This window comes from Chrysochloris asiatica, unplaced genomic scaffold (genome assembly GCF_000296735.1).
Source record: "Chrysochloris asiatica unplaced genomic scaffold, ChrAsi1.0 scaffold00040, whole genome shotgun sequence".
Taxonomy (NCBI): Eukaryota; Metazoa; Chordata; class Mammalia; order Afrosoricida; family Chrysochloridae; genus Chrysochloris; species Chrysochloris asiatica.
Window position 1 is genome coordinate 14,874,393 of NW_006408558.1, and position 13,602 is coordinate 14,887,994.

Genomic DNA, 13,602 nt, shown 5'->3' on the forward strand with positions numbered 1-13,602 from the left:
CGGCGAGTGTCATCTTCCCACTGACCTAGCTCTGAGGAGGACATCCTCTAGCCTGGAACGTCAGCCGGAGCGCGGGCAGGGAGGACAGGTTGGTTAAACTCGGAAAGCGAAACCCAAACCCCGTAACTGCCTGGGCATGCGCATGATGTGCAGCATGACAGGAAACGGAAGATGAGAGGTTTCCAGATAAAGATGAAGGGAGAGGTACCCCAACGAAGAGGTGTTCAAGGTGGGAAGAGTGGGAGTGCTCTCCATTAGGGCCACAGCTGTTTGGCCAGGGGCCTGTCGCTGGACAAGGCCTCCCCGAAAGCCGTGCTGCTAGGACACCCACAAGGGGGCATTCCACCAGGCTTTTCAGAAGCTTCCATATCCACGAGCTGTGCCCCCCTTTGGTCATGTCTGACGGAGAAGCAGGAAGCATAGTGTGAACCTCTAAAGTAGGAGATGCAGCAAACGAGGCTGCAGCTGGAGAAACACACACGTACCCGCATAGACCCACACCGGACACAGGGGCCGTGTCAGGTCCGCAGAGGAGCTGGTCCGCCTTCACCTGGCTGCTAAAGCCGGCCTTGCTCTGGCCCTCGAGTTGCCTTCCCAGCGTCCCGCCCCTGCCACCCCGGTGCCGAGCAGATGGTGGACACACACCACTCAGCCTGGTCACCGAGCCCTATATACAGAAGACTTGGCGGACTCCTTCCGTCCCCAAACCTAGTTCTGCCCGAGGACGTTCCGGCCTCCCGAGTGTCCCAGGTTTGTGGGACTGAGGGCTGGAAGACATAACCTACACTGGTGTCGCCCAGCCACGGTCTCCCCTATGACCGCACGCCCTATAGCCAGTACATGGCCCAGCTCAGTCTCAGCATTTTTATTGGCAGTGGAAAATGCTTCAGGACTTTATTGAAAGAAAGCAATAAATAATACTGTGATAAAAATAGTTCAAAAGTAGACTGTACATACTTTGTTACATAATCGGGAGATTCACAAAAGAGGAATAGAAAAACGGAAGGGTAACAATGAATTGTACAAGGGGATTACCGGCAGAAACCAAACTGGGAAAGGGCCTGCTCTCTACCTCTGTGGGTACCAGCTGCAGAAGAATGAACGCATGGCATTGGGACCCAGTTCTGGCTGCCTTTTTTAATGGGCCGTTTATAAAGTGAAAGTTACAGTCGTTACTAATACAGTCCCAAATGGCTAGAACATGAAAAATCGACAAATGTCTGTCTCGAGCTGTTCTTTAAACATGTTTACAAACAGATGTAGACAGATGATTGACATAAAATAAGGCCTTTATTGAAGCTGCACTACGGTAATTCCAGGATCCCGCGTCTTCCGTCTTTGCTGCGCACCCATCTGTGACGTGGAGCGCGCGGCGTGATTGGTCCTCTGTGGGTCGTGGTGCCGAGCCGCAGCCCGCCTCCGGGAGGGAGTGTGTAGCGTCTGCGCAGTTCCCGATTCCCCCGGCTGCGCAGCTAGGAAAGGTACAGTTAAGGTCATTGAAACTCGCCAGAGTTGCGTGAAAGCCAGTCTGGCTTCCGGATGATTGTGGTAGCGCTGGTTTCTGCAGCAAAGGAGGACGCCCCCAGCCCGTCCTGACAGCTTCACAGACGTAGTAAATTCCTCTTCGAAGTCATGGTTTCTTGTTACAAAGACCAAAGTGATAATTACAAGAAGTGCATAATTTACAAAGCCCTCTATTTGTCCATAGGATTTATACATACGAGCATTACAGTACATTCATTTCAAAGACTAGAACTAGGTATAAGAAAGGGAATTGATTTGTAAGGATATTTATAGCTTGGATATCCATGAAAAAGTCTGTCACTCTATAAATGAGTCATAAGTTTACATAAATATAGGAAACATTACATTCTAAAATATTTTCTCTATGGTATTCATGAATTTCTCACGAATTAAAAACTCTGTAATAAAATATCTTCGGGTTCATATAACAAGTATTAACAGATTCCAGATTCCATTGAATACGACATCGTGGTCTTGGATCATTTCAGACCTCTGGTGGTCATCGGTAGAAGTAGTGTGGGTAAACTGAGAAACAGAAGCAGACAGAAAGACGCCCTTCAGACAGGCTGCACTGATGAATGTCCCCATGTGAAGGCACCCCCCTCCCCTTCCCCTCTAACAGACTGAGGCCTAGGAGAGTAAGCAGGGGTCCCTGGATAGACTTCATCCCACAGAGGATGAACAAGTACCACAAGAGCCCAGCTCAGAGGGGGGCAGCAGGGACCACCCACGGCCTCCTAAAGGAGCAGCCCCGTGTGGACCAAGAGGCTCTGTGTGAAAACCAATCTCTCAAAATGTTAGGGTCAGAGTCCCCGTCCTCACAGAGCCATGCAGCTTTGGGGCAGGCTCCAGCCAGGGGTGCTGGCCCCCTCGGAGGTGGACGGTGTGCAAGCCAGCATCAGGATGCAGTGGGCCTGCCCTGTTCCTCGTGTTCTCTGCTCCCCATCAACAAGCTGGCTACCTCCCTCCCTCCCTCCTGAGAGAGGAGGAGGGTGTTAGTAGACATGGCAAACCATGACCTCGCCAAGCTGCGAGCACACAGACCCCGGGTGGCAGCACCCCATCTTGGCCGACACCAGCTTGTGCGCACAGGACCACGCCCTCTACTCACCGACAGCCGGTGTTAGCAGGAGTAGGTCCGTACGGTGGCCGAATCCAGCCGCTGTGTCCCCGCCACGTCACCTGTCCCGACAGCCCAGGGAGAACATGCAGAGCACAGCGTGCAGTGAGTCTCACACGGCAGTCACACATGGGGCGCAGACACGAGGCTCCCCACCAGGGCCCCAGGGACTGTCTCTAGGGGGTCAGGGAGTGAGCTCGGAGGGCCAAGGGTCTAGGGGCTGGTCCCCTCTCTCTCTCAAGGAGCGCTGGGGATGCCTGGACGAAGAGTCTAAAGTGGACATAAAACTACCACTGCACAAATCACTGCTTCCCAAAGTGACGACTGTGTCCCCTAGAGCAGTCACAGGCCAGGGGCCTCTCCGTGACCAAATCACTGCCATGGCTGCTCTAAGGAAACCAAAGCCCAGGCTCAGCTTCTACCTGAAACACACAGCACACGGTCCACGAGCCACCCTCTTTCTACCCCCGTCCCCAGCTTCTACCTGTCCCACAGGTAGTCTAGGAGCACCTTCTCCCACCGCCCTCCAGCCCCGGTCTCAGGAGAGGCGGGGCTGCGGGGAAGAACGCATCCCCCCTCTAACATCAGATCATTTCTCCACTTTTTCTTGTGAATTGGAGGGTACAGAGCAGAGGCCGTATTTTAAAAGCCCCCAGGACACTCCGTCCCCCACGTGCAGGCCTTGTTCTAGGTGATGGACTTGGTTTCACTTCTCCACAGCTGAATCTCCCAATCACTGTCCAGAAGACGTGACTAAAGTCACAGATGGCAGTTGAAGATATGAGGAAAGTAGGAGGCGCTCCTGGGCCGGCTCCAAGTTGAAGGAGGTGAAATGGTAAGTGACAAGGGAAGGGACACCCAGCGCTTTCTGATGTTTACAAGAAATACCTGTCTACTCCTGAAGACAAATGCTTATCAGTGGAAAGTTGCTGGATTTTTAATTTCCTACAGTACTAGAATGCGAACCACAGCCAGCTGTTCAAATCCACCAGCGGCTCCTTGGAAGCCCTATATTGGGGGGGGGACACTATGAGTCGGAGCTGACTTGTCACCACTTCACAACAAGCAGCAGTTACTATGGAACTCAAACGCTGCCTGCCCCGCTCGCCCTCCTGCTAACACAGGGCCTCTAGCATCGCTTGTCCAGGGAGCATCAACACAATCCCTCTGCCAACTTGTGCCCGGAGGCACATGGGAGGGAAACGACCCTTTTGCCAGTCTGTCTCTCCGTCACAGCTAGAAGGGGGTCTGCTGACATTCCAATCTCAACACTGACAAGTGCCTGCCGCCACACTGGGCTAGCACATTACTCTAAGGGTCTTTTGGGAAGCACTCATCGAACTGGGCCCAGACAAACGGGGAGACTGAGGCAGCTGCAGCTATGCACCCTGCTCAGGGTCTTGCGGTTGCCAAGGGGCACAGCCTGGGTGTTTTTCACTCGGGGGCTGTGAGGAGGAGCTTGGAGGACAGTATGAAGCCCCCGTCCACTTTGCCCACTCTGTGCTCTAAAGCCAAGTGGGTGTCCTCGGATGAGTGGGAACTGCGTCTGCAATGGCGCCGGGAGAAACGGTGTCTCAGCTGGCGTGTTACAGGACCGAGCTAGCTCTATAGCTGACTCCCCTAAGACCCTCCCTCTCTCGTCCCCATCCTTCTCCACTGGGAGAGGCACGTAACAACGTAACAACAGGAGGGAGGACTGGACAGTCTCCCAGTGCTGGAGACTGCCGCTGCGTGACGGCAAGTGTCCTAGAAAGCCTAGGGTAAACCGCCTGGCCTGAATGCAACCAGACGACCAATGTAAGGAAGGGTCCCCGAGCACTGCCTGCCACCTACGTAGTCACACACACAGACGTCAATCTCACGCTTGGACAACTTGGTTAGCTGGTAGAACCACAATGCTGAGTCAGCCAAAACAAAAATGAAAACAGACAGAAATTCGATACACGAACGTTAGGGTGCATTTCAAGTCTTCAGACCATGCATCAGTACTCAGTGGCCTCGTGATGTACGACACCGGCCATCTGAGTGCCTCACGCCCCACGAACATTCCAGCCACGGAGGCGGCCACACAGCCTGCAGGTGACCTGCTGACACCACACGATACCTACCGTCCATCTGCATCTTCTTGGGCTGCATAGAGGGTGACGACATGGAAGCCGTGACCCTGAAGTTTGCCGGCAGCGTCTCTGCTGACCCGGCTGCTAAGCCGCGGATGTCCTTTGGTCTGAATTTTTTCCGCCAGGAAGGTGCCCTCCTAAAGCTCTTGTCGTCGTCCTGGGAAGGAAGGAGCAGACGCGGGCACCTTTGTGAAATTGTGATTGGGGTGAAAGTTCACAGAGCAAACTGGTTTTCCCTGCAAGCACTGGGATGCGTGTTGTTTTGGGCCACTGATGGTGATCTCACGATAGAGCACACACTTCCCACCTGCTCACTGTGTCTCCCCCGTGTCCACTCCCCGCCTCCTTCCCAGCTCTCTCCCTGGAACATGCTGCCTGTTGACTTCACAGGGTTGGCTGACGTGCTTGTTCACACGTGTTGAACTGATGATGTGATGGCCCCACTGCAAATTTCTGAGCCTGACAGGGGTACAGGAGGTTGGTCCACGGCCACCAAGCAGGCTCCACGCTTCATTCCCTACTCTGTAGAAACCCCTCTAGTGATGAAAGAGGACACTCCTTCCTGCATCTCAAAACCCGGGCTCAAGGCTGGAAGCAGCTTTTCAGCATCTGTCAGGGCACACTGAGACCCGTTCCTCTTTCCCTGTCACACCTGGCCACGCCAGCAACAAGCAAGGGGACAGCGTGGCTCGCTACCCAGGGACAGTGATGCCGCATGCGTTCCACATCCCAGGGGGGGACAGACACCCAGCTGTTTCCAAAACCCAACTGGCCGGCTGTACCCCACATTTTGAGATGCTCTGTTGGGTTGCTGAAAATGAACTGGCCAGTCACTATTTGACAGAAAATATTTCTTAGCAGCTCGTTTGTGCCTAAATTTGATGTCTGGCCAGGGTTTTTGGAGGTGATGAAATGGGGCCTGCCCCTCGCCTACATGGATGCGAATCTAGAACGCGCCCCCTCAGAAACTTACCACGTGGATGTGAATCTAGAACGCGCCCCCCTCAGAAACTTACCACGTGGATGTGAATCTAGAACACGCCCCCCTCAGAAACTTACCACGTGGATGTGAATCTAGAACGCGCCCCCTCAGAAACTTACCACGTGGATGTGAATCTAGAACGCGCCCCCTCAGAAACTTACCACGTGGATGTGAATCTAGAACGCGCCCCCCTCAGATACTACATGGATGTGAATCTAGAATGCGCCCCTCAGAAACTTACTACATGGATGTGAATCTAGAATGCGCCCCTCAGAAACTTACTACATGGATGTGAATCTAGAATGCGCCCCCCTCAGAAACTTACTTCATCGAACCTTCTATCAGTGCCGACGACCAAGAGGTTGTTGAACTCCCTCTCCAAGACAGCACGAGCCTAGAGTAGCAAAATAAGACATAAATCTTTCATCCATCGGAACTGGGGGTCGTTTGGGGGTGAGGGTAAAAGTCAGGAGTTATGGTTAGCACTAGGGGTTGGCTAGGACTAAGGCTTTGTCTACTTCTAGAGCTACCTTTGTTTTTATTCGAAATGTACTTGATTTTCTCTTCATTTGGAAGTTTGGAAACTACATTATCCCCTCGTTTGAATTTGTGGGGTTTTTGCTATTGTTGCAAAACGAAGACCTCTACTTCCCTAGTCTCAGTCTTGTAGGCTGGTTTGCCTTTGGCTACTTCTGTAACTGACGTCCTGTAGGATGAGCTACTGCCAGCCAACTCGTCAGAAGCCCCACACCAGGTGGCTGCGACTCGGAGCTGACCCAACAGCATTCATCCACAACATCGCTGCCTTAGATGTGAGACTCCGGCTGCTGTCTGCTGCTGTTAGTGTGTCTGTCCAAAGATCTCCAGTTAGGATTTTACTTAAGGTTGGTCCGGTTTTTAGAAATTCTTTTCATTTCTATTTTCTGAAAATATCCAAATTTGGCATTATACACACACACACACACATATATTTTAAGTTTTTATTGTAAATTGAGTGATAGTTTACATGGGGGACTATCAGTTTTATACTTACCGTTTTATTGCAATAATTACAATCCCCTCCGTGAATCATCATTCAACAGTATTTGCTTCTAGCCCTCTGGTTTTTTTTGGAAGGTACACAAAAATACTCAGGACTATATGATCATTTAAACAACCAACCAAAGAGCACGTTCTGCAAGCCTGCCTCCTGGCCGCCAGCTCTCAGCCTTTCTCTTTCCTTGAGTCTTGAGTCCTCAGCTGCTCTCTCTCTCTCCATGTCCTCATCTGTCTCCCTCTTTGGTGTCGCTGCTTCTCTGGATAGGGTCCTACATTCCGCTCATGCTCAGAGTCCTCTGTTCCTGGACTGTAACTACTCCCTTCTTTTTGTTACAAAACTTTCTACCTTTATAGTTGTGACAGTCACAATTAGTCATGATAATAACTGCTCACTATTGAATCATAAGAATCTTGTCCCCATCTCTTTTCACAAGACACGTTTTAGAAAAGATGAAAACTATTCAGGGGGGGTTCTACCTTCCCCCTGGGCATCATATTTGATGGCAATTTTGCTGGGTTGAACTAGTAAGAGCTTGTTGTTGTTATTAGGTGCTATCGAACTGGTACCAACTCAGCAACCTTGTGCACAACAGAATGAAACACTGCCCAGTCCTGTGCCAACCTCACAATTGGTGCACATTTGAGTCCATTGCTGCTGCCACTGTGCCAATCCATCTCGTTGGGGGGGGTCTTCTTCTTTTTGTCTGACCCTCCATTTTACCCAACATGATATCCTTCTCTAGGGACTGGTCTCACCTAACAATAGGTCCGAGGGATGGGAGATGAAGTCTGGCCATCCTGGCTTCTGGGGAGCCCTCTGGCTGTTCTTCCTCCCACACAGGACTGACTGGTTCTGGCAGCCCATGGCACTGTCAGTATTCTCCTCCAACCAGAACTCCAATGCACCAACTCTGCCACGGTCTTCCTGAGCCCCTGTCCAACTTCCACATGCGTATGACTTGGGTCAGGCAAACCCTAGTCCTCAGATTGACATCTTTGCCTTCATACTTAAAAGAGGGCTTCTGCAGCAGATGTGTCTAAAGCAAAACGTTGTTTGATTCCTTGACTGCGGCTTCCATGAGTGTTGATGGTTGATCCAAGCAAAATGAAGTCTTTGACAACGTCAATCTTGTCTCCATGTATCGTGATGTTACTTACTGGTCCAGTGTGGTCCAGTGGGGAGGATCTTCTATGTTATTTACATGGAGATCCAAGGCTGTGCTCATTGATCTTCATCAATAAGTATTTTAAATCCTCTTCGCTTTCAGCAAGCAAAGTTGTATCATCTGCATATCGCAGGTTGTTAATGAGTCTCCCTCCAATCCTGATGCCACATTTTTCTTCACAGAACCCAGCTTCTTGGAATATCTACTCAGCATATAGATTGAATAAGTATGGTGAAAGAATACAACCCTGGCGCACAACTTTCCTAATTTTAAACCATTCAGTGTTCTCTTGTTCTGTTGGAACAACTGCCTCTTGGTCTATGACAAGTTCTTCGTGAGCACAATCAAGTTCCCGAAACACTCATTCTCCTCAATGTTGTCCATAATTTGTCATGATCCACACAACCAAAAGCCTTTGTGTAGTCACAAAAGCACAGATAAACATCTTTCTGGTATTCTCTGCTTTCACTCAAGATCCATCTGATGTCACCAAGGATATCCCTCTTCAGAATCTAGCTTCAACCTCTGGACATTCTCTGTCAATGTATGCTTGCAGCCGTTTTTGAATTATCTTTAGCACAAATTTGCTTGCTAGGGATATTAATGATATTATCTGATTTCCGTATTCTGTTGGTCACCTCTCTTCCAGTCAATTGGCCTGGTAGTCATCTTCCAAATTTCTTGGCACAAATGAGTGAGTGCTTCCATGCCACATCAGTTTGTTGAAAGATTTCCATTTGTATTCCATCGATTCCCAGAGCCTTGTTCTTTACCAGTGCCTTTAATGCACCTCGGACTTCTTCCTTCAGTGTAACTGGCTCTTGATCATCTGCTACATGTTGAAATGGTTGAACATCAACCATTTCTTTTTGGTACAGCAACTGTGTTTTCCTTCTATCTTCTTTTTTTAGAAGCTTTTATTGTAAATTGAGTATGGTGTACATGGCAGAACATAGATTTATTGTAAATTGGATATAGTGTACATGGCAGAACATGGATTTATTTTAAGTTGAGTGACAGTCTACATGGCAGAACATGGATTTTGCACTCAACCAATCGTACTTTGTTTCACTGCAATGATTACAAATCCCCTTCACTCCCCATCCAAACAGTATTTGCCTCTATTTCCCCCACCCCTTTTTTTGCACACAAAAACACACAGGAATATATAATCGTTTAAACAACCAAAGGGCATATTTTGCAAGCCAGCTTCTTGCCCACCAGCACACAGCCTTTCTCCTTCCATGAGTCTAGAGTCCTCAGCTGCTCACTCTCTCCATGCCATCCCCTCTCCCTCCATCCCTGGTGTCGCTGCTTCTCTGGTTAGGATTCAATAATCCGCTCATGCTCTTCCTTCTTGATGGTCCTAGAGTCCTCTGTTCCTGGATTGTAAGATTAACTACCCCCTCTTTTTGTGACACATATTTTACCTTTACAGTTGTGACAATCGCAATTAGTCACAATAACAATTACTCCCTGTTGAATCAAAAGAATCCTATCCCTCATCTCCTTTCACTACACTCCTCCAGACAAGATGAAAACTACTTAGTGGGGATTCTACCTTCCTCCACTTGCTCTGAAACTAAACTCGCTCTTGAAAACTTAGAAACCAGCCACTTTGTGCCTTTATAGCCCCCTTCATTTTAGGTAGCCAGTGTCTAAGCTGCCCGTGTCCCTAGCAACCCTGTTTACAGAGGGGATAGGTTTGATCCTTGATGTGAAGACTCCTTCCCTCTCGGTTGGTATTTTGAGCGACTACATCTATACATGAAGGTCAAGTTCATCAAATTGTGGCAACTTACACTTGTTTCTTGTACTGAACTTCTTTTAACCTACTGTAGTTGAGGTCTGATCAGCTAGCCATCCAAGCTAGGTCAAATGGGTACTATTTGCAAGTTTGGGCATTCTTGCCCACCTCCCCCCACTTCATATCAGCTGAAAACTTCACTCTCGGCTCTAGTCCCCAAGTGTTAAGGTCAGTGTCCATGGGCTCAGATGTTACCGAGTCTCTCCAAACGTGGATCAACCAGTCCTTCCGCTTCACTCTCTCATCTCAAGGTCAATAAGAGGCTATGGAAAATGGTTGAACTCAGCTATGTCTTCATTAATTAATGCCTTCCCCCACCTTCCATTCACAAGTAGACCAATGTGGTCACCAACCAGCGAACTAACACGCCTGCTCGTGTGTTCCCTTTGAATTTCAGTCTTGGATGGGGGTTTGTCCTGAAGGGCCCTGATAGTTTCTAGGTGCACAACTTGTTTGCTCTTGTAATAGCTAAACAGTCTTGATTTTTTTTTTTTTTTTCTTTCTGCAGGTCTTTCTTTCAAGAAGTATCTTCTGTTCCTCTAGTCACTCTGGGGTGGTCTCCATATCCTTTCAAGTGGGAATATCCCACTTCAGGAGCTTCTGGATGAGGCTCAGCATTCGACCTAAGGCCCTATACTCTAAAAAAGTTCCACAAGAAGCTTATTTCACTGGCAAATCCTAGAACCTCTTTTAGGTATTCCAATCAGTTATAGTCTGAAAACAGGCTTACAAGTTTTCTGCATGTTTCCCAAGGTTCCTTTCTATCCCACTTAAGTGTCTATTTCACAATAGTAGGCAAGGGAAATGAATTATCTTCACAAGACAGTCAAGCACCTTAACATTATCTCCTCTCTCTTAGCCATTCAGACTGTGCCTCGATCCCTGTATCAGAGAGCCCTGCTGTTCCAAGGTGGCCAGTGCCTTCCTTCATTGATACTTCTTCAGTATCATTGGTCTTGAACATATGCTACCTCTGGAAATGGCTGAACTACAACCATTTATTTTTGGTACAGTGAGTCTGCACCTTCCTTCCATCTTCTTTTTTTAAAAAAAGTTTTTATTGTGAATTATGTGTTAGTTTACATGGGTGAACATCATCTTTACATTCATCATACCGTACTTGGATTCACTGCAATGATCACAACCCCCTGCATGCATCATCAAACACCCAAAGGGTAGACCCCACATGCCTGTACCCCAGCTGCCAGCACACAACCCCTCTCTTTCCCTGAGTCCAGAGTCCCCAGCCACTCCTTCTGTCCATGTCATTGCCTCTGCCTCCATCCCTAGTGTCACTGCCTCTCCGGACACGGTCCTGCACTTTGCTTTTCTCCCTTGATGGTTCCAGGGATCTCAGCTCCTGGACTGCAAAATCAGCCTCTCCCCTCCTTATGTTACCAAACCTTTACATTTACCTTTCCAACACTCACTGTCAGACCTGATAGCAATCATTCCCTATTGAACCACAGGAGTTCTTTCCCCATCACCTTTTATTAGCTCCATCAGACAGGTTGGAAACAATTCAGTGGAGGTTCTACCTTTCCCTGTATCCTCTGGAGCTAGGTTCCCTATTGAAAGCTTGTAAGCCAGTCACTTCTTGCCTTTGTAGTGCCCCCATTTTGAGTAGTCAATGTTTACGTTCCCCCTCCCTGTAGGCCCTGTGTACCAAGGGGCTGGGAATGATCCTCACTGTAGAGCTTTGTCTGCTCCTTTGTCATGCTGCATCCACAAGCCTAGGTCAAGTTCATCCACTTATAGTGGGTTACTCCTCCCCTCCAACCCTTTTCTTTCTTCCTCTAGTCGTGTTCTGATCATCCAGCCATTGATGCCAGTTCAAATGGGTACTATCTGCAAGTGTGGGTGTTCTTGTGCACCCACCCCCCCCTTCTCTTCATATCAGCTGGATGCTTCACACTCCGTTCCAGTCCTCTGGGGCCATGTCCCTAGGCCCAGAAGTCCCCAGGTCTCGTCATACTGTTGATTACCCAGGTCTCAATCCAGGTTAACAGGAGTCTATTGAATGTGGTTGGACTTAAGTCACAACTTCATTGCTGTTTTGCTCCCTCTTCCCCTTATCGGTGACCAACGTGGTCAGCAGCAGGACCATATGCCTGCTAGTGTACTCCATTTGAGTTTCAGTCCTGGAAGGGGGTTTGCCTGACCACTTGCCTTGATGGTTCCCTGGGGAACAACTTGCTTTTTCTCGTAGTAGTCAGTTGGACTGCTGATGTTCCTTCCATCTTCTTTTGATGTTTTCTACATCATTCAATATTCGGCCCATAGAATCCATCAATATTTTAAGTCGAGGCTTCAAGTTTTTACTTAGTTCCCTCACCTTGAAGAATGCTGAGCGTGTTCTTCCCATGTGATTTCTTTAACTCCATGGCTTTGCACATTTCATTATCATGTTTGACTCTGTCTTCTTGAGCTGCATTTTGAAATGTTCTATTCTGCTCTTTTACCTCCTCGTTTCTTACATTTGCTTTGGTATCTCTACACTGCAGAACAAGTTTCAGCATCTCCTCTGACATCCATTTTGGTCTTTTCCTGTCTTCTTCATGACCTTTAGCTTTTTTTCTGTATGATGTTCATGATGTCATCCCACAACTCTTCTGATCTTCGGTCATTAGTGTCTGATGTATCAAATTAGTTCTTGAGATGATCTCTAAATTCAGGTGAGATATACTCAAGGTTGTATTTTGGCTCTTGTGGATTTATTTTCATTTTCTTCAGCTTCAGCCTGAACTTGCACATGAGCAATTGATGGTCTGTTCCACAGTCTGCACCTGGCCTTGTTTTAGCTGATGATATGGAGCTTTTCCACCATCTCTTTCCACTTCTGTGTATTCCATCTTGTGAGGTCCACGTGTATAGTCAGTCGTCTTTTATGTTGTATAAAGAAGGTATTTCAATGAAGAAGTCATTGGTCTGGCAAAATTCTATTGTGTGATCTACAGCATCATTTCTATCACCCAGGCCTTATTTTTCAACTACTGATCCTTCCTCTTTGTTTCCAACTATTGCAGTCCAATCACCAGTAATGATCAATAAATCTTGATTGCATGTTTGATCAATTTCTAATTGATTAGGTTGGTAGAATTCTTCAATTTCATCTTCACTGGCTTTAGTGGTTGTTGCATGAATTTGAATACTAGTCGTATTAACTGATGTTCCTTGTAGGAGCATGGGTATTATCCTACCACAGACAGCGTTGTACTTTAAGACAGACCTTGACATGTCTTGATGATGAATGCAATGTCATTCCTCCACAATTAGTCATTCCTGACATAGTAAACCACATGACTGTCAGATTCAAAATGGTCGATACCAGTTGATTTCAGTTCACTAATGTCTAGAGTACTGACGCTTATGCATTCAATTTCATTATTTTACAATTTCCAAATTCCTAGACTCCCACTTTGTACATTTCATGTTCTGATTACTAATGGATGTTTACAGCTGCTTCTCTTCATTTTCAGCTGTGCCCCATCATCAGCAAGGGAAGGTTCCGAAAGCTTTACTTCATTGGTGTCATCACGGTCGACTCTCCTTTGAGGAGGCAGCTCTTCCCCAGTTGCATTGGGAGTGCCTTCTAACCTGAGGGCTGATCTTCTGTGCTCTCTCCATCATGCTTCAGTATGGAACACTATGGTGCTAACAGTGTTGTACTGTGTTACTCATAACGTTTTCAGTGACTATTCATCACTGTATATTCCATACATTCCAATAGTCCAGCTCTCCTTCTTCCCAGTCTGTCTTCATCTGGAAGCTCATCTGAAACCTGTCCACCGTGGGTGACCCTGCTGGTATTTAAATACCCATGGCATAGCTTCCAGAATCTCAGCAAC

The 13,602-nt window shown here is 47.9% G+C and overlaps 1 protein-coding gene across 2 annotated transcripts in view; it reads right to left on the reverse strand.

Annotated features, from left to right (window-relative positions):
* Positions 1-2,023: 2,023 nt before the first annotated feature.
* Positions 2,024-13,602, reverse strand: part of PPFIA1 (protein tyrosine phosphatase, receptor type, f polypeptide (PTPRF), interacting protein (liprin), alpha 1) — a 102,121-nt gene continuing 90,542 nt past the window's right edge. The window contains exons 24-26 of one of the 2 annotated variants that reach the window (XM_006860819.1): positions 6,069-6,137; positions 4,753-4,918; positions 2,024-2,049 (exon numbers count right to left, since the gene is read on the reverse strand). In XM_006860819.1, coding sequence (XP_006860881.1) covers positions 2,024-2,049; positions 4,753-4,918; positions 6,069-6,137 — 261 coding nt within the window. Of the gene's footprint in view, positions 2,050-2,647; positions 2,707-4,752; positions 4,919-6,068; positions 6,138-13,602 lie in introns of those variants that run through there. The other variant, XM_006860818.1, reaches the window with a different exon arrangement.